This window comes from Balaenoptera ricei, chromosome 2, assembly GCF_028023285.1.
Source record: "Balaenoptera ricei isolate mBalRic1 chromosome 2, mBalRic1.hap2, whole genome shotgun sequence".
NCBI lineage: Eukaryota > Metazoa > Chordata > Mammalia > Artiodactyla > Balaenopteridae > Balaenoptera > Balaenoptera ricei.
In genome coordinates this window covers 149,819,534-149,845,451 of record NC_082640.1, presented here as the reverse complement: position 1 = coordinate 149,845,451, position 25,918 = coordinate 149,819,534, and the positions used below count along the sequence as shown (strand labels likewise).

General features: G+C 37.4%; 1 protein-coding gene across 1 annotated transcript in view; it reads left to right on the top strand.

Annotated features, from left to right (window-relative positions):
- KCNH5 (potassium voltage-gated channel subfamily H member 5) overlaps positions 1–25,918 on the top strand; it is a 329,564-nt gene that overhangs the window by 81,950 nt on the left and 221,696 nt on the right. Inside the window, exon 7 of the mRNA XM_059915741.1 lies at positions 13,715–14,141. Coding sequence (XP_059771724.1) covers positions 13,715–14,141 — 427 coding nt within the window. The remainder of the gene's footprint in view (positions 1–13,714; positions 14,142–25,918) is intronic.

Genomic DNA, 25,918 nt, shown 5'->3' with positions numbered 1-25,918 from the left:
TCATTTTTAATGGGGTTCTTAATTTTCTTATTGTTGAGTTTTAGGAGTTTTTTAATATAGTTTAGATAATAGTCCTTTATTATTTGCAAATGTCTTTTGCGAATATTTTCTCCCAGTCTGTAGATTGTCTTCTCATTCTTTTGACAGTATCTTTCACAGAGCAGTTTTTAATTTTAATGAATTCCAGTTTATTAATTATTAGTTTCATTAATTATGCCTTTGGTGTTGTATCTGAAAAATTATCACCATGCCCAAGGTAACCTAGATTTTCTCCCACATTATCTTCTCAAAATTTTATAATTTATGTTTTACATTTAGGTCTATGATCCATTCTGAGTCAATTTTTGTTAAGGGTATAAAGTCTGTGACTAGATTCATATTTTTTTGCATTGGATGTCCATGTGTTCTATCACCATTTGTTGAAAAAAACTATCTTTATTGTATTGCCCTTGCTCCTTTGTCAAAGATAAGTTGACTATATTTATGGGGGTCTATCTGGGCTCTCTATTCTGTTCCATTGATCTATTTGTTTATTTTTTTCCACCAATACCACGCTGTCTTGATTTCTATAGCTTTACTATAGTTGAGTGTCTGTCCTCTGATTTTGTTCTTCTCCTTCAATATTGTGTTGGCTATTTTCTGCATAGACAATTATGTCATCTGCAAACAAAGACAGTTTTCTATTTCCCCTTCCCAGTCAGTATACCTTTTATTTCCTTTTCTTTTCTTATTGCATTTTCTAGGACTTCCAGTATGAAGCTGAATAGGAGTGGTGAGAATAGACATTCTTTCCTTCTTCCTGATCTTAGTGGGAAAGCTTCTAGTTTCTCACCATTTAATATGATGTAATATGATATAAGCTGTAGGGTTTTTGTAGATGTTCTTTTTCAAGGTGAGGAAGTTCCTCTCTGTTCCTAGTTTTCTGAGAGTTTTTATCATGAATAGATTTTGCATTTTGTCAAATGCCTTTTTTGCATCTATTGATATGAACATATGATTTTTCTTCTTTAGTCTGTGATGTTATGGATTCTATTAATTGATTTTTTTTTAATTAATTGATTTTTGAGTGTTGAACCAGCCATGCATACCTAGGATAAATCTTACTTGGCCATACTATATAATTATTTTTATATATTGTTGGATTTGATTTGCTAATATCTTGTTGAGGATTTTTGAATCTATGTTCATGAGAGATATTCTTTTGTAGTTTTCTTTTCTCATATTGTCTTTGCTTCTGGTATTAGGGTAATACTAGCCTCATAAATCTGGGTTAGGAAGTATTGTTTCTGCTTCTACCTTTTGGAAGAGATTGTAGGCAATTGGTATAATTTCTTCCTTAAATATCTGGTAGAATTCACTCATGAGCCCATCTGGGCCTGGTGCTGTTTTGGAAGGTTATTAATTTATTGAATCAATTTGTTTAATAGATGTAGTTCTCTTCAAAGAATCTATTTTTGTATGTGTGTGAGTTTTGGCAGATTGTGTCTTTCATGGAGTTAGTCCATATCATCTAGGTTCTCAAATTTATGGGCAAAGAGTTGTTCATATGCTTCCACTTTTTTGTTATTATTATTATTATCCTTTTAATGTCTATGGCATCTGTAGTGACATCCTCTCATTTGCCATGTTAGTAATTGTGTCCTCTCTTTTTTATTTTTCTTAGTTAGTGTGGCTAGAGGCATATCAATTTTATTGATATTATCAAAGAAAAAGCTTTTAAGATTTTATTGATTTTCTCTACTGATTTCCTGTTTTCAATTTCATTGATTTTTGCTATATTTTTAATATGTCTTTTCTTCTTGTTACTTTGGATTTAATTTGCTTTTCTTTTTCTAGTTTGCTAAAGTGGAAATTTAGGTTATTGATTATAGTTTTTATTGCTTTCTAATATATGCATTCTAAGTTATATATTTTCCTCTAAGTACTGCTTTGCTGCATCCCACGAATTTTGTTAAGTTGTATTTTCTGTTTCAGTTAATTAAAAAAGCATTAAATTTTACTTGAAATTTTCTCTTTAATCCATGTCTTACTTATAAGTGTGTTGTTTAATTTCCACATATTTTTGGATTTTCCAAGTATATTTCAGTTATTGATTTCTAGTTTAATTTCATTGTGGTCCAAAAGCAGGTATTGTATGATTTCTATTGTTTTAAATTTGTTAAGGTGTGTTTTATAGCACAGGATGTGGTCTATCTTGGTGAATATTTTATATGACCTTGAGAAGAATGTGAGTTTTTGTTGTTGTTGTTGTTTTGCTGTTGTATAAAGTAGTCAAAGTTGTCAATAATAGCCAGCTAATCGATGGTGCTGTTGAGTTCTGCTCTGTCCTTACTGATTTCTGCCTGCTAGACCTGACCATCTCTGACAGAGGGATATTGAAGTATATGATAGTGGATTCATTTTATTTCTCCTTGCATTTCTATTAGTTTTTGCTTCACATATTTTGATGGTCTTGTTAGGTGCATACAATATAAGGATTGTTATGTCTTCTTGGAGAATTTACCCCTTTATCATTATGTAATGCTCCTGTTTATCCCTGATAAACTTAGTTACTCTGAAGAGTATGAGACTTTTAATGCAATGAAATGTATTATCTCTGGGATGATTTTACCTTCTCTATGGGACTTTCTTAGTTTCTTATTAGCCTGCTTTAAAAACTTTTGCTGCAATTTTAAGTCCTATATACCTCCCAGTTCTTCTCTGCTTAAGAAAGCACATTAATAACACTAGTGCTTCTAATAATAATAAAAAACCATTTATATTTTTATCGATGATTGGATTAGTGGTTTATCAACACTTGTCTTTCATTTGTGTGCTCAGGGGAAGGTTTATGGGTGACCCTATTTTGCATCCTTCAATTCTACTTCAAGTTAAGAAGTCAAATCCAACAAAGATCTTTAGAAAACTAAGGGTTAGACCCTGTGCTCATTTCTGGAGGAATCAAGATTAGACCTTATGCTTCCTCAATGCAAAGACTCTGTCTTTCTAATAGCCTGGATTTACAGTGCCTGACACATAATTGCCATACTATATATATTTCTATTAAAGTGAATGAGGAATTGAAGCTTACAATGTTTCCTAAATATACCTGTTTCTTGTTAGTAATGGAAAAGTTAGGGCCAAAGGGCAGTCTTTGTGGCATAACCTTATCTGTGCCCCAAACTTCATTCAGACAGTAGGGCGTTATCCTTTGGCCGCTATGCTCACCTCTCTGTTCATAAGTTCCTTTCCATGAATATTCTCACTTAAATAATCTTCCAGTCATATGACCTACACTGCTAGCTTTCCATACATGTTTAGAGGTTACCTTAGGGTTTAGGTTCCTAAGCTGGGATCTCCCACTAGGAGTGCAAAACATTGTAGACTAATGAATACAAAGATGTACAAGGCAAAGTCACTGAACTCAAATGTACCTACCTTCTAGCTTGAGAGAAAAACTTTCTCAAAAATTATTCAAGAGTGTGAATAAAGGAGGAGTCAGTGTGAAGGAGGAGATGAGGTAAGGATTTGGAGAATGGGTAAGAGTCAGCCACAGGTTCCAAATTGGAGGATAGTGGCAGTAGGCTGAACTTTTAAATTCTATTCCAAGTGGAGATTGGCGGTACAGAATGTTAAGAAACAGATTTAAAGATCGATATCTTTTTTATATTTGAAAAATTTGGTGATGCTCCAGGATACATTCTTTGCATTAATTTTCTACAGAGGCAAAGCAGTCTGCCTAACTGAGGGAATTAGCTTTGGGAGGATAGGAGGTTGCAAGCAATCAGGATAGCAATAGGATTCCTTTGCTTGATTTTGTTGCTTACAGGAATAAAAATTTTTATCCGAACTGATCTTCATTCATGATGAAGGCTTCCTATTGTTAAACATTAGGAAATAATTCTGATATGGAGGCAAAGAAGGTTGAAATATATTGCAATATGTATACTATAAACCTTAAAATTTTTTTGCCTTAACTAACTACGGATACTTGCATAGAAATTGCTCTTTATCTTTCTGCATAGTAATTATCACTGTGCTTGAGAATACATCATTTCCTCACTCTTCTTTGAAGGAAGTTCTAAACCTCCATCCCTACTCCCTTTGGTCTTTCTATTACTTCATTCTATTCCATGATTTTATCTCTGCTCTCACATAACACATGCTAACTCACAAGGAACATGTTTATCTTTATATTGGAATTTTTCATCTTTAGGAAGTTTGTTTATTAGACATTGTGGATAAAGGATTAACAAAACTATTTCTCCTTCTGCATTGACAGATTTGGTCAACTGTCTTCCTTTGTTCTCCCAGGGACTGATGAAGGAAATATGCTATCTAGGTTTCTCGGCTGTATTACATGTATTTAAAAAAGATCTCTGATTGGTAAATTACATCTGGACTATGAAGAACTTTTAATGAGCTGTAAATAACCTGATGAGGATACCACAGCTTAAGGGTTGCCTGATTGATACAACTCCAAGCATATCCCTTGTGGAATTCTGAAAGCTATACCTGTGTTATTATAGGTGCTGGGTTAGGTGACATTTAAGCCTAGACCTGAAAGATGAGTAGGATTAACTAGGCAAAAGGAGTAGTTAGTGAGTTAGGGAGAGTGTTTTTAAAATTCACTTTTGGAGACCCCACCAGGTGAGAGAGAATATAAAATTTTTGAAGAAAGGAAAGACATTTTCTATAACTGGAGCACAGAGAGAAGAAGACAGAGATGCACATGGGAGACTGGAAAAGTAGGCAGGGGCAGGTTGTGTTAAGGAGTTTGGATGATTGTAAAGGTGGCAACAAGTTACTGAAGGATTTAAAGCATCTCCCAACCTGGTTTGCTTATGCATATATCATGATATTTGAAAAAAAAATCGAGACTTAGGCAATATACCTCTTTTTTGGTGCATATTTTGATCATGCTTTATATTCACTCTAGACCAATGGATATTAATGAGAGCATTTTTTTTCCATAATAAGAAGCATTTAAAATTCATATATCATGGATATTGCTTAAAACAGATGTCTATCTGTCTGTCTGTCTATCTATCTATCTATCTATCTATCTACTATCTATCTATCTACTTATGCCACTGTGTATTGATAAGAATATAAATAGACTAAAACAGGTGGTATGTACAAGTTATTTAAATTGAGATTCTCTACTGAAGCATATTAACTAATGCAGGGAGTAATTAGGATTATTTCTCCATAATCTCTTGGTAACGTGAGTTGGAGAAGTGAGTTCTGAATAGGAAGGAGGCAATAGAACTTGTTATATGGGTTAGAGATGCAGATAACAATTGTAGTTTGCTACATTTTCTAGTTAGTTTTCTTTCAGTCTTTAAATTGCACTCTACAAAAGGAAATGGAAATGGACTATTTAGTCATTCATGTACAAAATCTACTTAGAATAAGACCCCAATGCTTATAAAACAGAGTGGTTTCTATATAATTGCCTGATATTGTGCTACCCATGAAGATTAAATAACTATTAATTATTAATTACAATATCAGTGCTAGAGGAGTCAGAAATTATTATGAGAGATTTCTGTATTGGTTAGTTTATTCTTTAATTAGTGTATTCATTTTCTTAATAAATATTTGGTGCTTACACTGTGGCAGGGAGTTCTAGAGTGTGTGCTAGGGATAAAAGAATGAACAAAACATGATATGAATACACAATCAGAAAGAGACAAATGGCACAAAGGGAACATACCTGGTCCTTTGAGATTATATAACGAAATGACCTGCTCTAGACTAAACCAAAACAGATTTTAGAACAATGGAAGCTATCATATGATTTTAAACTATGAATGACTTCAAAAGATAACTCTTATATAGTGTTCAGAATAGAGTGGACGGAGTCAAATGAACGCCTTAAGATTTATTAGAACACTTCCATAGGTCTAGGAGAGAGATGCTAATAGCATGGTTTAAGGTGGTGTCAGTGGCGATGAAGAAAAGTGAATAAATTGGAAAGATATTTAGGAGTTAAAGTTAATAGGGTTTTAAGATAAATTGGGTATGGGGGATATCAAAGAAAGGGGCAACATATGAATACTTCTTGGTTTCTGGTTTGTGTAATCAAATGGCTAGTGCTTATATTTGCTTATATATTAGAAAAGAACCAGGGGCAATGTCTGGAATGGGAAGGTGGAGGGGAGAGTAGTAACATTTTTTTTTTTTTAATGGGAGAGACATGAGATATTTAAATGTCTATGGGAAAGATGTAGTTGAAGGGGGAGTGGCTGGATTTTTGAGCAGAGGAGAGAAAGTTTAAAATATAGTGGATAGATGAATTCATAAGAAAAGTAGTAAAATTGCTAGGTAGTTAGGAGATGTTTCGAGATTGATGATAATGAATTTCTAGTGGAATCAATCTGCCCTATTGTATTACTTTCTTAAGCAGTTCTTAAACACAGCCCTGAAGAAAGCTGATAATTGAGTTAGAATTAGGGTTTTGATACAGGTTATAATGAAGAGACAGACATGCTAAGGAATTCAGGATGTATGGTGTTGTTGAAATTATGGGGCCACATAAAGAAGAAAATGGAGAATGGAGGGGTTAATAGATTGGGAAAAAGCAGATCTGTCAGTAGACTGGAGATTCATTAAGGTTGAATGTTGATGTAATTGGACGGTTTAGCTCAACATAGAAGAAGATATGGTCAGAAAACAAGATGGTTCAATTCAAGATTTCAGAGCCGGAAAACATTTTAGATATGACAAATTTCAGATTATGACCTCGGGAGTGGGCGTTTAAGGAAAAGTGAAAAGATTGTTAGAGATGAATTGGTGGAGAAACTGCGAGGCCAGATTTTCAGCAGGGTCATCCACATGGAAACTGAAGTTACGTAGGGTGAGGGCAAGCTTTAGGTGAGGTTGGATTTAAGAACTATTTAGGAGGTATATGAAGTAATAACTTGGAGTTCTTTGTTCTCATGGAATATTTACTGGCATAAATTCTTGCAAAGCAAAATAGTGACACGTTTCCCAATACAAAAGGTAAATAATATCTAACAATTACATATTAAAATTTATTTTATATATTCATATCTTACCTATTTGGGAGAATGTCTTGTTAAAATGAGACTTCTATATCACATACATATCTATATTGCCCCCATTTTAAGTCAAACAAGTATGAAATACTGTGCACATAAATACATGTGCTTTCCTCACATTTGTATCAGTTAGCTTTTTTTCCCACATAACAAACTACTCCAAAACTTTATGGATAATAACAATCACCATTTATTTAACTCATTTTCCTGTGACCTAACTGAGTGATTCTGCTGACTTTGGCTAGATTTGGCTTATCTCAACTAAGTTCATCCATACATCTGTGGTAGGCTGCTGAGATGGCTGGTGGCTAACTGATCTGGGATGGCTCAGATGGATGTCATAGGGCTGCTCCTATGGTCTCTCATCCTCCAAAAGCCTAGTTGCCATTCTTCATATGACAACTTAGAACAGCCATGGGTTCTAAGACCATGACTGGTCTTGGAGGCTATGCTTCTTGAGGTCTAGGCTTGGAACTGGCCCAGTGTCACTTACACCACATTCTGTTGGCCAAAGTAAGTCATAAGGCTAGTCTAGACTCAAGTCAAGATGGGGAAATAGACCCTATCTTTTGATGGGAGAGGTTGCAAAGTCACATTGCCAAAGGATATGGATACAGGGAAGGAAATGACTCGAGCTATTTTTTTCCAAACAATCTACTACACATCCTGTGTGCGAGAATGCTAGATGTAGGTGAAAAACTAAGCAACTGGATATCATAAGTCTGTACTCCTGCTCTCTCATCCCCACTTAATTGTCATGTGTCCTTGGACAAGAAAGTTCTTTGATCATTCCTCTTTTGTTTATAGAGCAAGGGGGGAAGAAGGTAGGAAAGAATACTAGCTGAGTTATCTGCCTACTATCCTTAGTGATAATCAAATGAGAGAATTGATTTGTAGTTTAAATGGCTTTATCATTGTAAGCCATTATTTTTATGCCGATTACATCCCACATCTCTTTAATATGGGAATCCACAAAAATATCCTGAAGAGTTAATAACACTGAGATATCTCCTGGATATTTTTCTTTATGCTCCTATGGCCTGAGGGGCTTTTCAAGTAACTAGCTAGAAAGGAAGGCTGATGACTGAAAGTTCTCCATTAACCCTGCTATGTTCTATTATGCATTTGATGTGTTTGATATTCTCTTCCGCCAATGGAACCCCAGGGATTTGTGAACTAAGAGCTCAGAGGTTGGGATAGAGGCAGAATGCCACTGGAGTGCAGAGGAAGGCACAGGAAGATTGGAAAGCATGGAGTGAAATTAAGCAGAAAATGAATGAGCAGACAAAACTGGTGGAAAGCACAGAATTAAGAGATTGTTATAAAAAGGTGTTAGTACAGAAGGGAGTCATTTTATTTTGGCCTGTCAAAGTATCCAGTATTACCATATGGGTTAAATTAAAATTCCCAACAAGGGATGAAATATAATTTGAGGGGACTTCCCTGGCAGCCCAGTGGTTAAGACTTCACCTTCCAATGCAGGGGGTGTGGGTTTGACCCGTGGTTGGGGGGCTAAGATCCCACATGTCTCGTGGCCAAAAAACCAAAATGTAAAACAGAAGCAATATTGTAACAAGTTCAATAAAGACTTTAAAAAATGGTCCGCATCAAAAAAAAAAGTTAAAAAAAATTATGTATATTAAAAAAAGTATAATTTGAGGACCAATCTAAAGGTTATGAGGGTGAGTTATAAAATAAGTAAAATCTCTTATTTTAGATAGAGTTGAATATGACACCTCTTCCCCCCTCCCCAAATCACATGATGCAGAAGAAATCATTAATCTGAATTATGTACCGTGGTGAAATGTTAACCTTAACAACACAACAGTGACTAATGGATTTTCCTTAACATTGTCTTGATATTTAAATAAAACATTCTTTAAAAATTACATCAATATTACATGTAGAGCTCAAGGAATTTCACAAAGCAAACACACCTAGTAATTCCTAGTAATGCTGTTGTATTAGGAAACAGAATATTACCATAGCCCTCTCATGTCTTGCATAGTCACTACCCCTCCCTAAACAAAGGAAGCCACTTTGATTTCTAATGATGTCTGATCTAAGAGTAGTTCCATTTGTATTTAAACTTTTATAAATGGAATCATGCAATATATACTCTTTTGTGTCTAGTCTCTTTTTCTCAGTATGATACTTTTTAGATTCATTCTTGTTATTTCATATAGTTCTAGTCTGTTCATGTTTATTTCTGGATAGTATTGCATTGCATGAAGGTGCAATGATTTATTTATCCATTCTACTGGAGATGGACATTTGGATTGTTTCAAGTATTTCATCAAATTTTAGAACAAAGTCATTAACTTTGAGTTTTGATTATAGTAATTGCATTAAATTCTTTTGGATACAAAACAGTGGAGAATGAGATAGCTAAAAAAAACCTTACCAAATAAAGCAAACGCTTCTGTATTACTCATTTTGAATAACAGTTTCTGGTTTTATAAGTAGATGAAAGGGACACTGTGGACAAATTAAAAGGTGAAATTTTGGGGTTATGTTTGAGAGCAAAAAGGAGTTTGGTTTGACTGGAGCACTATTGCTTGGCAAAGGCATGGTTGGAAATGACCTGGCAGTGTGGACAGAAATGGGGTTGTGGACCTTGAAGGCCTATAGATATTGTGTTTAATGTCTATAATGAGCCCCTGGAGGATATGCTCGATACTGTCTTTTAAGAAGATTAATATTGCAGTGATTATTGGGATGAGGACAGGAAGACTGCACAGCAGTTGGCTATTGTGGGAAATGCATGACGAATCTGAAGGACTAGGTCCATTCCTTGCTAGCTGTGTGACTTTAGACAAGTCGTGTAACCTGTCTGAGCTTGTGTCCTCCTATGAACAGTGGAGATAGGAGTCCTGGTATTGTGAGAATGAAATGAGTTGGTCCATGTAAGAGAACTGCAGACTCTCTAGGGTTCTGGGGCCTCCACAGACCCCTAAGTAGGCCACTGCTGGGCCTCGGTGGGAATCAGTGGGAGGCAAAGTATTTAATCTCTTTTATTCAGTCTTATAGAGAATGCCTGTATTTAAGCCAATACTGCTGGTACTAATGTGATTTGTTAAATTGCACATTATGCTCTAGATATAGTGAGGTTCAGAATGAGATCAGATAGTGAAGTGCAAGGAGTGTGGACAAGACTGCCTATATTTGATTCTTGGCTCCTCCTCTTACCAGATGCATGAACTTAGTCAAATTATTTAATTTTTCTAGGCTATGTTTTAGTAATGACACCTATCACATAAGATTATTAACTATGCCCCCTCCCTGCCCCACCACACACTCAATTCACCCCACCCACATTTACTTGTGTCGTAAAAAGTTTTTCATACATTTATTGAATGTATTGACTGTTTAACCTATTACCATATGCCATGCTTGGTAATTGACACTAGGTATACTCTTCAAGGGGTTTAGAGTTTCCTGGGATACCATGCATGCAAACAGAGACTTGTAATAAAGTGCTATTATGATGATGGTTGTCATCGCGATGGGCAAAGAGTATATGATAATCCAACATAAGGACACCTAACTCTCACAGTGGGTATAACAATGAAGATGGTGGGGGAAGAAAGAAGATGTCAGGGAAATGGACATGGAGGAGAGAGTCTCTGCCATAAACTATAAGTAAGACCCTGGCCACCAAGAGAGTGGGAGGGAAGAGTGTTTTAAGTAGAGGGGACAAATTGTTAATGTGGCATGAAACAGCATGGGCACTCTGGGAACTACACATAGTTGAGCATGGCAGGAGTCTAGACAGCAGGAGGAGTACTTGCTGGGAGAGATGCTGACCAGACAGGCAGATGCTAGGTCCTGAAGGGCTTTGCATGTCATGGTGGGGAGTGAATACTTGATTCTATAGGTAATGAGCTAATACTAAAGATTTTAGACCAGAGAGGGACATGATTAGATATATATGATGTAAAATGATAGCAGGCAGGTAGCCTATACAGTGTGATCACATAATTAAAGGGAGTGAGAATAGAGGTAGTATGGCTGATGGAGAGGCTATTCCTGTCACACAGTGAGAAAAAACATGAAGCCATGACCAAGGCATGACCTTGGGAATAGGAAAGAAGGGATATTTTTGAGGGATTTATTCAGGTATATTTGGAGCACTTTGAATGCTGAGATCCTCAAGACTTGATAACCAGTTGGATGTGACAGGAAAGGGGATGCTCAGCCCCAGGTCTGAGAGACTGGGTTCATAATGATGTTGTTCACAAGAGTAGGGACATATTACCTTTTGAATACCTATGGAATGTCTAAATGGAAATGTACAGCAGGTGTTTGGCTTCTGTATCAGGAACTCATAGAAGTCAGTTGAAACATGGACATGCAGTAAATCAACCAGGAGAGGCTGAGGGTAATCATAATGAGAATCCTAACACATAAAAGAAGCATGGATAAGGTTAGCCCCAGAAAATGATTTTGAAAGAGATGTCAGCTGGGGAGTTGGCTAAGATCTAGGAGAAAGTGGTGACATAGAACCCATGACAGAGAGAGTTTACAATACTTACCAAACATTTTGTAACATTTAAATAATATTGGACATGGCTATAGAAAATGGTGCTTTTTGATTAAGTGGAGTCCAGAGTAGGTACCCCTCAGGGTGGATCACCTCCTCTTGGAGAGATCTGCCTACATCAGAGGTCAGGGGAATGTGTCCTCCCGTTATTTGGGCCTAATTTGAGTGGGTCCTGATTCTTTACATTCTAGTTGAGGGTTGTGACTAGTTTTTAGTTTAAATGGGGATAAAGGTTTCCTCTCTGTTTTTTCTTCTTTTGTTTTTAGCTGTTTTTAGAAAAAATAATTACAGTGGAAATAATTTTCTCTGTAGTATTGTGTTGGCCAAAAAGTTCATTCCGGTTTTTCTGTAAGAGCTTATAGAAAATCCCGAATGAACTTTTTGGCCAACCCAGTATTTAAATAGAAGTAACACAGTTCCTTTAAAAATTGGAGCTAAGTGGAGGACAACATCTACAATAACACTTTTTATTTTTTAATTTAACCCTCTGAGTTTTTCATGCATTTTGACTATGGGTTTCTTTAGAGCAGAAGCAAGGCATATTTGTCTTAATGTCCCCAGGGCACAGCTCAGAGCCTGCCATGTAGAAATGCTCAATAAAAACTTATTTTTGTCTTTCTTGTTCATGATTATGTAGTTCCTTTTTTGAGAGCTTCCAAGCTCTCTTGAATCTTCTTACCTTTCAACATCTCATTTCATTGAATTATGCCAGTTCATCTTCTGAATTTTATTAATGCTACTCTTACTGTCTAAAGTTCAATATCCCTGCCTCCCCCAAGTGTTCAAGTGAAATAAGAATTGATTTAAGGCTGCGTATATGCCACAGCATTTGAGAGTAGGAATAGAGATAGAGCCAGGCCTAAGGTTATCGAGGTTGAGACAGAAAATTGTCAGGATGCTCCTGTTCCTTTTTTGCTTCCATAAGGTCTCCTGTTTCTACTTCTCTTTGTTTTCTCTCTCTATTTCAAATTTTTATTTTGAAAAATTTCAAATATATACTATCATATAGAGTATAACCAAATGCATTCCCAGCCTTTTTTCACTGTAACTTTACGATACCATAATTAGAGTCTCATTAATGTTACATCTGTTCTACTATACCAACCAATTCCTCCATGTTGATCAGACTTAAGTTCAGAGTAGGTTATGTTAGATGCCTTGTCTCCTCCCTGGGATATAGAATTATCAGTAAGGAAGTCATGGACTCTGTGAGACTTGGAGGTGATGATCAGATGAGAGGGTCCTGGGTCACTGCTTTGTCTTTCCCTCATGCACCAGCAATGGCTTTACCCTCTCTACCTGGGTGGCTTATCACCTGCTTCCTCAAAAAGTAACTTTGAGAACTTCACTGATTGAATAAAGTCTATGCTATATTTCCATTTGGATAATGCTATATTTGATGTTTTAAGCTTCTTAACAAAATATGAATATTCTTGCTGCCATTCCCTTATAGTATTCTTTTCAATGACTATTGCCAGAAGATGATAGAGTTTTGTAGGTATGTTCCCATTCTAGGTTCAACTCTTCACTTTTTCACAGCTCTACAAATTTAGTGTTTATCATAACTGTGGCAGGAGTTGGAAATAATGGCATTTGCTCATTCTAATATACACAGAAGTATTTCCTGTTTGCTTGACAGTAAAAGTAGGATTCCTTTTTCAGAAGTTTTGCTGTTCATAGCATTTATAAAGTAAGAAATAAAATTAAATCTTTTAGAGTACAGCAAAAGTTTTGTAGGAAGAAGAAATAAAAGGTCTAAATTCATCACCCTATTTCTATACTCTGAGTATATTGCATTTGAGCTATTTTCTCCTTTGGTTTTTCTCTGTGTTATTTATACTCCACTTATGAAAATAAACTCCATCTTCCTTACCTAATGAAAAGTTTTTTTATCTAATAATCTGCAAATATCTTATTTCCTGGTGGGAAGGAATCTGCATTTAAAAAGTTTCTTTATCACTTCAGCTTTTTGTTGTTGTTGTTGACTTAAAGTCGGAGCTGTAGTATGTGTATGTTCTTAGTATATAAATGGTGATTGAGTTCATTAAGGTGAACCACTGTATTGTTTTCCTTAGCCTTTTCTTTTCTGAAAGTGTTGTGTCATTTCTTTTTTTTTTTAATTCAGGGAATCAGCAGTCTCTTCAGTTCTTTAAAAGTGGTGCGTCTCTTGCGACTGGGCCGTGTTGCCAGGAAATTGGACCATTACCTAGAGTATGGAGCAGCGGTCCTTGTGCTCCTGGTGTGTGTGTTTGGACTAGTTGCTCACTGGCTGGCCTGCATATGGTACAGCATTGGGGACTATGAGGTCATCGATGAAGTCACAAACACCATCCAAATAGACAGTTGGCTCTACCAGCTGGCCTTGAGCATTGGGACTCCGTATCGATACAATACCAGTGCAGGGATATGGGAAGGAGGACCCAGTAAGGATTCACTGTATGTGTCCTCTCTCTACTTTACCATGACAAGCCTTACAACCATAGGATTTGGAAACATAGCTCCTACCACAGATGTGGAAAAGATGTTTTCCGTGGCCATGATGATGGTTGGCTGTAAGTATCTTTTCTTTTATTTTCTTTTAAAAAAAAAACTATTGTTGTTGATAGTTCTCCAGGCTCCAGTCTCTGACAGGAGTAAATGAAACTACTTTGTCTTCAGAAAAATGTTTAATTCATATCATTTACATTGGTTTAATTTTTATTCAGCCTTAGAAAATAAAAATACACAATAATATAATTTTACTTTTTAGAATGTTTTAGCACATGAAAAGCAGTATGAATGGACTGATACAAAAATTAGAATGGGAACTCTTTGATTTAGTTCTGTTCATAGCATTGTACCTGGCAGAGCTATTTCCAAAAGGAGACCAATATCTAGAAAGGCAGCATCTGGCATATTCCATAGGTTTTGTGGGCAATGCATAAAATTCTGAAAAAGTAGACAGGGTCTGATGTGAGATACCCTGTTTAGAAAATGTTTTATTTAATAATTAGTTTTATGTAGGCTTTTACAATTAAGACTAGGCAAAGAGTTTATAAATCTAGTCTCCATTACAAAATTCTAGCTGGAATATATTCTGGTCTGAAAGAATGAAAGGATTAGTAAATGTAAGCTTATTTAGCAATGACAAAAGTGTCTAGGATGTAGCATACAGACCTGAGAACTAAATGTCTTGATGATATTCTTGGGAGTAGAATGCTGTCTACAGGAGTGAAGGACCAAGTATTCTATCCTCAGACTGAGGCTGGATGATACAGAAGATCAGAATTAAGGAAATACGTACAAAAGAAAATGTTGAAAAATGGAGATTTTTGAGGACTTCATCACCATACACACCCTCACGTTGACTTTGATGATTTATCCAAGCCTAGTTCTGAGACCTAGAGTAACCTTGGGACTGGAGTTATTTTATTTATTTATTTATCTATTTGGCTGCTTTGGGTCTTAGTTGCGGCACGTGGGCTTTTCTAGTTGTGGTGTGCAGGCTTCTCTCTAGTTATGGTGCATGGGCTCCAGAGCGTGCGGGCTCAGTAGTTGCAGTGCGTGGGCTTAGTTGCCCTGTGGCATGTGGGATCTTAGTTGTCCAGTGGCATGTGGGGTCTTAGTTTCCCGATCTGGGATCAAACCTGTGTCCCCTGCATTGAAGGCGGATTCTTAACCACTGGATCACCAGGGAAGTCCCAGGACTGGAGTTATGATTAGTGTTATTAGCACCTTTTAAGCCTCTGGGTCATGGTAATTGGTTTTTGGTCTAAGCCATCCTCTTTGAGATTCCACATTATAGAATTTTATATTATGACACTAACGGGAAAAATGTTAGAGTCCAGGAATGTCAGCTGACTCATGGAAGGTCAGTATCTTGGGTCTAAACAAGGTACTTTCCGGAGTTCATAATGTCTGCAAGCTATTGGACACCAATGTTAACAGTTGTTTAGCCTTCTGTACTCCTTTGTACAGGTACAGAAACAAGAACACACAGGTTCTCTTTGCTGCTTAAAAGTAACAGAGGGAGAGTGAGAATTCCAAGTGCTGTTTCCTCCAGAGGCTTTTAGGAGGAAAATGTTCTTACAAAGAGATCCTGATGATCTCTTAATTAAACTACTGCCTACACACTGATAGTGGTAAGATGTATTGGCAAAAATGGTGCTTTATAAATTCAGAAGACAACGTTTTGTCAGATGCAGTATTTATTACTGTACTACTTTTAATATTTATATAATGCATTTTGCCTTATACTTGAGCATAGTTAGATTAAAAAATTTATTTTGAATTATAGATTCACTGGAAGTTGCAAAGAGAGTATAGTGAGGGCCTTTGTGCCCTTCCCTTAGTTTCCTCCAATAGTTATATAACTCTAGTACGAGATCAACATTGGCATTGGTACCATGTGTGTATATAGTTCTGTGTTGTTTTATCACGTGTAGATTCTGTAACCACCACTGAAATCAAGACACAGAATTGATCCATTACCACAGAGATCTCCCTCATGTCACACTCACCCCTTCCCCCAAGCCTCCCTAACCCTGGCAACTACTGATCTGTTCTTTATCTATATAATTTTGTAATTTTGAAAATGCTATATAAATGGAATCATGCAAAATGTGATTTTTTGAAATTGGCCTTTTCCACTCAGCATAAGTCCCTTGAGATCCGTCTGAGTTGTTGAGTGTATTAATAGTTTGTTCCTTCTTATTCCTGAGTAGTATTCCATGGTTTGGATATACTGCTGTTTAATCATTCATCTATTGAAGGACATTTTGATTATTTCTAGTTTTTGGCTATTACTATAAAACTTTCATGCACATTTGTGTAGTTTTTTGTTTGGACATAAGTTTTTAGTTCTCTGGGATAAATACCCAGAAAAGAGATTTCTGGGACATATAGTGTCTATTTATTTTTTTAAAGAAATTGTCAAACTATTTTGCAGAGTGGACATACTAGTGTAGTTTGATTTTTCAACAAGAGAATAACAGAAAAATAAAATCTATGTAGAGTTGAAGGACACCATTATTTACTTTGTTTCTCAGGCCCCAAAACTTGGGAATCATCCTAGATTCCTGTTTTTCTCATGTATTACATCTATTCATAACAAGTTTTATTGGCTTTACCTTCAAAATACTCCATTCAAACCACTTCTTCAGAAATTCTTCTCAATGCTACCCTTCTATACAAAACCACCACAATGCCAATCACTCTTATTCTCTTCCCTTTAACCTTTTTCTTCATTGTATCTACCAAGACCTGAAACCATGTTTACTCTGTTTTTCTTTTCTTCAGAATGTAAGCTCCATGACACTAGGGCCTTTGTCTACCTTTTTTGCCTCTATATACTCAACTTCTAAATAATTCTTAATGCCATGCTCAATCTAAATTTGTTGTATGATTATAATAAGAATCTCCTGTTATTGAATCCACCCCAGTCAGGTCTCTGATGAACATACATTCCAGAAAAATGCACACTCTTTGAATTTTAGCCATGATTCCTTTGTGAAAGCCCTGGTGAGCTCACCTGTATTGTCTGCCTGTGGTAGTGCAGCAGCTCCTTCAGCTGGATTGCCCCAATCTTAAGTCTCTCATGAGGCCTGATAATAAGTTCTGAGAGGCTAGTCATTAGAAACACCAACAACCCTTTCTCCCACCATTTTTTTTTTTTTTTTAACCATCTACGTTCTGAATTTACCTACATTGGAAATTTTCACATAGATTCAGTTGAGTTTTCAAAACTTCATTTAGTTCAGAGTTGGTCCCATTCTTCTCTACTTCATGTATGGCTAATTATATTGCTATATCAAAATTTCTTTCTCCTCTCTTTTTCTGTTCCTGTCTTAATTTCAAAATGAAGTTCTGGTCATAAAGTGGATCCTTTTCTTCCTGAGTTTCTGCTATCTCCTTTCAACATCTGAATAAACCAATATCTGATATCTTTTACCTGTCGAATTTGGTTTTCTTTTTATGCCTCTGAACAAATCCAGCTTCTATAGCCAGAGTGTTCCAAGGAGATGCCTTTTAATTTCCTTCTTAGTTCTTGGGTCCTTAGTAATTTCATGGAATATTTCCTTTGCAACAACCCAAGAAGCTGATAGAAAGCTGTTAAGACCCATGAAGTGTTACAGTAACTTCCCACAATTCCAAAACTTATTAGACACACATGCACAAAATATCAACCAAATGTGGCTATTTCAGCTGTTTGTGATCTTAGTATAATTTTTTTCCTGAGATAGTGTTGCCAAAATCTTGGCTCCCTGTACACCGATGCCAAAATGAGATACAGAGACAGAGTTTTGGAGGAGAAAGAAAGGGTAGCTTTATTCTTTGCCAGGCACAGAGGCGAACACAGCAGGGTAGCACCTCAAGTGCTGTGCCCAGCTCCCTGGGGAATAGGGAGAGGTCTTATAGTCAGGGCTCATGGGCAGGGGTATGCGATAAGGATTAAGGTGGTAACGGTCCTGCATTCTTCTTTCTTCTGCAGTTTCAAAAGGGTGGGGTTGCTGACAAGATTAGGGTGTGTGCAGGGTCTCAGGTGGTCAGTCTCCTAATCTTGATGAGCTTCTCTGGTCCCTTTAATCTTGTCTCAGGTGGTTTCCTGGCTGCTCCTCCCTTGGTTTGCAACTGTTCAAATCTGCCCTTTGGAACTCAGGGAAGGTCACGGAGGCTGGAGTCTTGGCTATAAGACATGGGGGACAAAAAGGGCTCTGTGCCTGGGAGCCCCATAGAGCCCTGCTCAGTTTCAATAGCACCAGGGAAAACAAAGGAAAACAAACCACCAGTGTTCTCAAAACCTAATATGTGTTACCAGCCACAGACCTAGCCAGGGATTTAGCGTGTGTGTGTGTGTGTGTGTGTGAGAGAGAGAGAGAGTGAGAGAGAGAGAGAGAGAGATGGAGAAGGGGAGTAAGGGAAGAGGGAGATAGAAAACCAGTTTATGCTTTCAGCTGTGCTAGGATCTACTCAATCTGTGCCAGCTATTTGAGAAGCACCACTTGTAACCTTATAACTCAATAACTGAGAAAGATGTTTTGTCAAAAAGTTTTTGGAGATACCAAGTGCCTATTTTCTGTTGAGAAAGTAATCACTGCTTGTAAATGATAGCTTCATTTTTCTGGAGAAAGTCATCTGAAATTTTTGTGCCTTCCAGGAAAATTTAAAAATTTCAGGGGCAGCAAATCCAGTTCCTAGAGACTTTCTGAGCCCTCTTCTTTCTTTAATGGCCTTTCCTCTGAGACTCCTTGGTTCTTTCTGTTACTGAGTCCAAGCTCGCTCTGCTCACCGCGAGACAGGCCAGTAACTCGGTAGACGAGGTGTTGAGGCAAGGAAAGACGGCAGACCGAGAAGATGGCGGACTAGTGTCCCCAAAACACCATCTTATCGGGGTCTGGATGCCAGTTTCCTTTATAGAACAGAGAGGCGAAGAGTTGAGGAAGAAAAGTAAAAAGGCCATTCGTCTTGCAAAATCTTCTTGCTTGGCCTGCATGGGGAGGGGATGTGTTAATTTCTTCTTTTCTGCAGCCATTCACAGGTGGGCAGGGTCAGAATGTCTCTCTGTGAGCTGAACAAAAGCCTTTTAGTTTGTCAGGCAGAGGGTCAGGGTTCCCTGTGGCAGGCCATTATGTATGCTTACAGCTGTAGATAGTGATTATAATAAGAAAAGCAATGAAAAGCAAAGGTAAAAGTTAAAGAAACAGAACCAACGCGGAGTCAGAATTCGCTCTTCCCTGTTAGATTTCCCCCTGATGCTAAATTGCATGTAGACTCTGTCCTGGACCACAGTCTCAAAGGTCTCCTTGTTGATATCAGGCAAATCTTCAAACAAAGTTTATGACCGTGGCCTCCCTTCAATCCCAGTCACCTTATGTTTCCTCTTGATCCCTTCTATGTCAGCAGGATCCCAGAGTATTTCTCTTACCTGCTACCTAGGGATTTCTTAGGCTTATATCCTTTGTTCCTACATTCCCTCTAGGTAGAGAATCTTCCTGCTCAGATTCCAGATCTGGAAGGGTTGTTTCTTACATAGACCGACAACCATGTGTTTTTTTACCTCAAATTTGTCTTCTCTTAGTTTTGGCATGCGCTATGCCTTGAGTGCACTCCTTGGTTCTGGTAGCAGCCATTACTACCCCAGGACAGTCAGTTCTGAGTGAACCTGACTACTCTGCTGATATTCACGAAATTCACTACTAAAGGGCTTTTGTGAAAAAGAGCATTTTCGAAGTTTAGTTCTGCAGCAGTTGTGGAGAATAGCATACCTTATTTTTTAGATCAAGATGTGAGTAATCTCTGCTAATTTGCTCAGTAAATACTTGATGATGCCTTCCTGAAATATTTTCAAATCCATTTCATTCATATAATCTTATGATTGAGCCCCTAGTAACTTTCTTTTTTTCCCCAAAGATTAGCAGACTGACTGATTTTGCTTCTATTTAGAAAGCACCTTCATACACTGATAATTTGTTTTGATGGCTATAAAGCAAAGGAATATGAATTGGAATATTCTGATATGATTATCCTTTTTGTCTTAATGTATTTTTATGAATCCTCTTTTAAAGATTTATCAAGAAAGCAATTGCTTAGCTCCTTCTTCATTACTAAATAATCACATAAAATATTTTAGTTTAATCCAACAATTATAAAAAACTTTACATTTGCATCTTTCACTACAATTTTATAAAAAAAAGAAACAAAATAAAAATGTGAATAACTTTTTGCCATGAATCATGTCCGACCATAAATTAGTTTGCTTTTGTTTGCTTTGTTTTCTTTTAATATACTATAAAATATTAAATACATTAGTAAACATGTAGACAGTATATTTCAAAGGACTGTAAGTATTTGGGTATTTATTTTATTTAAAAACATTTTTCTCTCTTTCCATTGTTGTCTGCTTAGTTGCTAAATTGAGGCTTCCTACCTCACGTGGTATATGACACTCAGAATCTGTCCTGGTAGGATGCCATGCAAACTAAGTCCCTAAAAGTAAAGCAAAGCAAAATGAAAAACTACAAATATGAAAATTGCGAGGTTTAATTGGTAGTGAGGAAACCCTGTCATAATAATGCTAATCTGCAATTTTTAAATAGGATGTAATCCATGATAGATCAAATAGTCTCAGGACTTTCTGTAATGCACTGGCAAATGGTTTAACACATTTAGAAGAATAGCAGGGGAGTAGGATGTGTATGACAGGAAATTTGAATCTCCATGTGGGTGGTTAAGAGCCACCAGGGAACACTTAGTTACACTCTGGTCACTCAGCGTCACGCAGAGGAGACAGATGCCACACATCATATTCTCCAGTTCATGGGCTCAGTTAGCACTCTCTGTGGGGTTCAGATAAAACCCAAGCTGAGATTATGGGCATTGCCCTCACCCCCCTCCATAGGAAATGGAAATAAATACAAGATGGTGAGACTCAGAGATTGGGAGAATACAGAATAAGGTGGAGCAAAGGCCTGTGTGACCTTGGATAGTTTTTGGATCTCTTTGGGTTTTTAATTTTTTCAAGTGTGAAATGCAGAGTTGAGATAAATGACTTTTAAGGTTCCTTTCAGTACTAACATTCTGTATATCTAAGATTCAGTTAGCGCAGTTATGCCACTGTCCTTAGAATTGGACTGGTTATTGGAGATGAGGTTAATATGGAAAAGGAAGGGGTGTCACTTAAAAGTTTTAGGGCTTTTCATATACAGTGCATATCTTGTTTTATGGAGAATAAGATATATCTTATATGGAATATATTTAATAAAGAGTTTAGAGGGAAGAACTTCAGGGAATATTATGGAGAAAAAAATTATACTTTTGGAAAGAGCAGTGTTTTTCCATATAGAAGTTAGGAAGCTAGGAAGACTGAAAGGCATTTGCCTCAGGGCATAGGAATAGACCCCAGGGAGAGTGCCCAGTGGGGACTCTGAAGGATATTTGGCCTGGATGGATATCGAGGCAGGTTAAAAGTGAGTTGTTACACTTTTCCAAAATTAAAAAAAAGTTTCTTTACAAATCTTAACATGAAACTTTAGGTGACACAGATATAATATCTTTAAGTTATGTGTTAAATTTTTTCTTGCCCTCACTATTGTGGTGTAGGTAGGAAATGGAGTGTGAACACACTGATTTTTAATTCTGGTTTTAGTTTTAACCAGATGGAGAGAGCTTTAAGCTTAATGTTTATTTTAGAAACTGGGTCAATTCTTTGTATCTGCTTTACCCCTGCTTATAAAAAAGACTTCTCTTCTTCTTCTCTTTTCTTTCTTTTTTTTTTTTTAAATAATCATTCCTGCCTTACAGGGTGGGTTTTTAAAATTTATTTATTTATTTATTTATTTATGGCTGTGTTGGGTCTTCGTTTCTGTGCGAGGGCTTTTCTCTAGTTGCGGCAAGTGGGGACCACTCTTCATCGCGGTGCGCGGGCCTCTCGCTATCGCGGCCTCTCTTGTTGTGGAGCACAGGCTCCAGACGCATGGGCTCACCAATTGTGGCTCACGGGCCCAGTTGCTCTGCGGCATGTGGGATCTTCCCAGACCAGGGCTCGAACCCGTGTCCCCTGCATTGGCAGGCAGATTCTCAACCACTGCGCCACCAGGGAAGCCCCTTCTCTTTTCTTTAATGAGCTGTGTATCCCATGAAGAAAAATATTTCATGGAGCCCAAAGTTCAGGGTTATAGGCACCTTTTTTTATGGCTTAGTAGTTTCAGATGTACAGTCCAGTAGTTTGAAAAAGACTGTGACGTGGACTTTACTCTCTGTTTCTTATTCAAAATAGAACTTGTATCTTTTGCGGGAATGTTCTTTTATACTCATGTTTCTTTTTATGCCTAGTCACATTTTCACAAAACCTCTCAGATTCTATAAAGTTTTTTTCCCAGAAAACAACAGGAAATTTTCTCATTCGCCTATTAAGTAGCCCACCTCTTTGCAAGGATTTGATCTCTGGAACTACCTTGTGTCCCTGTATTACTCAAAATTATTGAATTCATTCAGCATTATGCCAGATGTTCTGGTAGTTATTGGTATTAGGAAGACAGCCTGGATACTTCCTAGCCCTCAGTAAGTTAGCGGTATGGTGAGTGTCAGACAAAAAAATATCACTGAATCCTCTCTCTCTCTCCCTCTCTCATTCTTTTCAACCCCATCTCCGTTCCCATCTCAGTTTCCATCCCCATTGCCCATCCCCGTCCCAGTCCCTATCTCTCTATCTCTATCTTCATCTCATCTCTTAGTACTGTGAACTAAGAGCTAAGACTTTGAACAGGTGAATAAGGAACTTGGGCTGAAGAGTAAGGCTGGTAAGAACAGAGTCTCTGGTTGTCCTGTTTATTGTATTTTTAACACAAAGTATTGTGCCTGGTTGGTAGCTGTGCTAATTAAACATATGTTGAATAAACAAATGAATAAACAAGTTCACCTGCCTCAGCCTGAGGAATCCAGGAAGGTTTCTAGGAGAAAGTGACTCTTGAGCTCAGAATACAAAAACAAGTCGGTGAATGAGGCAGGATTTAGGTACTTTCCAGGTAAAGAGAACCCATGTGAAAAAACATAGGAATGAACTGGGTTGGCTTTTTCTGCTGCAGTCCGTGTATTTCACTTTGGCTTGAAGAGAAAGTAGATGTGGATGGGGAGGAAGAAAGGAACCAAGGTGCCAAAAGGCTTTGTATAGCTTGAGAAGGAGTTTGTCTTTTATCCTAAAGGTTATGAGCTAAAGAAGAAGGATTTTGTTTTTCAGTGCAGAGGATAGTTTGGAGGAGATACAGGCTGTGGGCAGAGAAGCAAGTTGGGGGCTGTGGCAGTAATCTAGGAAGACATAAATGAGGTGGTAGGGATAGGGAGGATGGTACGGCTTAGAATTGGTAAAATCTTTTTTTTTTTTTTTTTCTTTTTTTCTGTAAAGGGCCAGATTGTAACTGTCTTAGGTTTCAAGGGCCATAATGTCTCTGCTGCAACTACTCATTGTGCTGCTGTGGTGCTAAAGCAGCCATAGACAGTACACAAACCAATGAGCAGAGCTGTGTTCCAGTAAAGCTTTAAGCAGGTGGCATTTGGCACATGACCCATCGTTTCCCATGGTCTAGCACAGACAGTATCGGCTGTGAGAAGACCATGGACTTTGGAATCAGACAAATCTAGGTTCGATTTTTTTTTTATCACTTATTAAGAATTTACATCAATTATCTAAACCATCATCGGTAAAAGGGAGATAATAGTCCCTACATTACAGAGTTATTTGAAATACTCAGTAAGAGATTGTAAAGTTGCTGAAACATTTTTTCAAGTTGTTATGGTGATCGAACGAATGAGTGAGATATGGTAGAAGGAAGAGTTCAAAAGCACTTGTAGATTTCTGGCTAATTCAGCTGAGTGAAAGACAAAGCTCTTTTCTAAGATGAGAAAGAAAGCGCAGGTATTACTGGGGCAAGAGTGCAGTTCTTTTTTGGACATGTTGAGTGTGAGGGGTCTTCAGGTCATTTGTTAGAGATGTCCATGAGGTTAGAAGTGATAGAAGTTAGAAGTGTGGCTTTGGGTTCCAGAGACATGAGGCACTGAGAAATCTCTTTAGGAATCACAGTGTAGAGAAAGGAATTGTTGTCAAGAGCATGCAAGATAGAGCCAGAATGAAGCTGGCCAAGGGTGGACCCTGGAGGAAGGAGAGCCAGAGAGGTTAGGAAGAGAACCCAGAGGGGTAAAAAGGAAGCATGGATCCAGAAGAAGGGTTTGTTGCTAACAAAGAATGAGAGAGAACTTCAAGAAGTAAGGGGGAACAGCAAGACAATGGATATTGAATCAGGGGCAATCTGGCTGGAATTAGGAGGCCATGTGACCTTCCATGAGTAGTTTCATTGGATAGTTGAAGGGAGAGAGCCACAGGGGCATTTGTCTTTATGAGCTCTAAGTCTTTTTTTGTTTTCTATGTGAAGGAAAATAATTTTAATCAGTAGCCGTTAACCTAGTGCAGGTAGACTATGCTTGTACCGTATTTTTCACTGCCGGTGTTGCTTTTATCTGAATCAACTTTCAAGTTCAATAAAATATATTTAAATTAGATTATTAGGTGTATTATATATGCATGGAGTTTGAGAGGAATTTCATGTTACAAAATAGAAAAACAAAAAACTGACTTTGAGAGAAGTTTTTTATGAAATTCCACTTTCTAAGAACAGGCATTTTAGTCAAGAGAGAATTTTATTTACTGATGACTACAAGATGATTTGGGACCTTAGAATAAATTTAGTTTTGATTTCTGTGAATGTATATTGCCTGGGACAGGTTGTTACCTTGTAGGAGAAGTGGTGCTCTGCCATAGAGAGCACTGGGGAATTGCATGATCCCTACATAAGTAGTATCAAGGATCAGTGGACATATGATTTAAATTTTGCTGGAGATAAAATAGTTAGATTTTTTTCCCACAGGTTGAAGGACTAACAAATCCATAGATGAATATATTTAGAACATGTTAAGATAAATATCATCCCCAATGACCTTTATGCATGGATTTAAGAACTGCTTTGGAATGCTCCAAGAGGGAATTTTCTTTGGGGCAATTTCTAAGCCAACTAGTTCCCAAGTGACTGCTTCTTACCTACTTACTTAATTTTTACAAATATTGTGGTGACTGAGGTAGGCCTCCCTTGGAGTTCAGGTGCCAGGCACACGGTCTTGGGTTTGGGCTGTGTGTGTAGGAAAGAAGATTTCTATGGGATGAGAACTATATCCAGGTTGACTCTTTGGAAATATTGGAGACTTTTAAAAATTCTCTCTGAAGATAGCTCTGGAACTACCCTTTTAGATCCTATCTTCTTTAAAGTCAAATTTATGTTTAACAACCCCCAAAAGGCTTAATATGTGAAAGTCTAATTTGGGAGACTTACAGATTTAAAATGAATCTGTAAGGGAAGGAAACTTAAACTCATGCCTCTGGTTAGACTTTAGCAAAGCAGACAGGTCTAGTGTTGACTCTTTTAATGAGCCTTTGGGGTGGAAGCCAAGACATATTTGGGACTTTTCTTATACTGAGCTGTGTATGTGTTTGCCTGTCAGATTCCTTAGAAAAGGCCTCAAAGGACCTTCATAGTAGGTGTGTTCCCCCAACTCCTTCCCTTAGGAGGGCCAGCCTTGAGAATAACATCACTTCCCTGCACCTCTCCCCACCATTACGCACACTGACTCTCTAGATTCCATCATCCCTAAACAATTCCCAATCTGGATCTACCTGCCTCTTTTGCTCCTGTTCCAGGATTGCTGAGCACTAGCTGGAATAAACCACACAACCCTGTGAATAGGTGCCACTAAAATGCATGGTTCACAACCTTAGGGATCTTTACTTATTTTAGGTCATCTCCTGCTC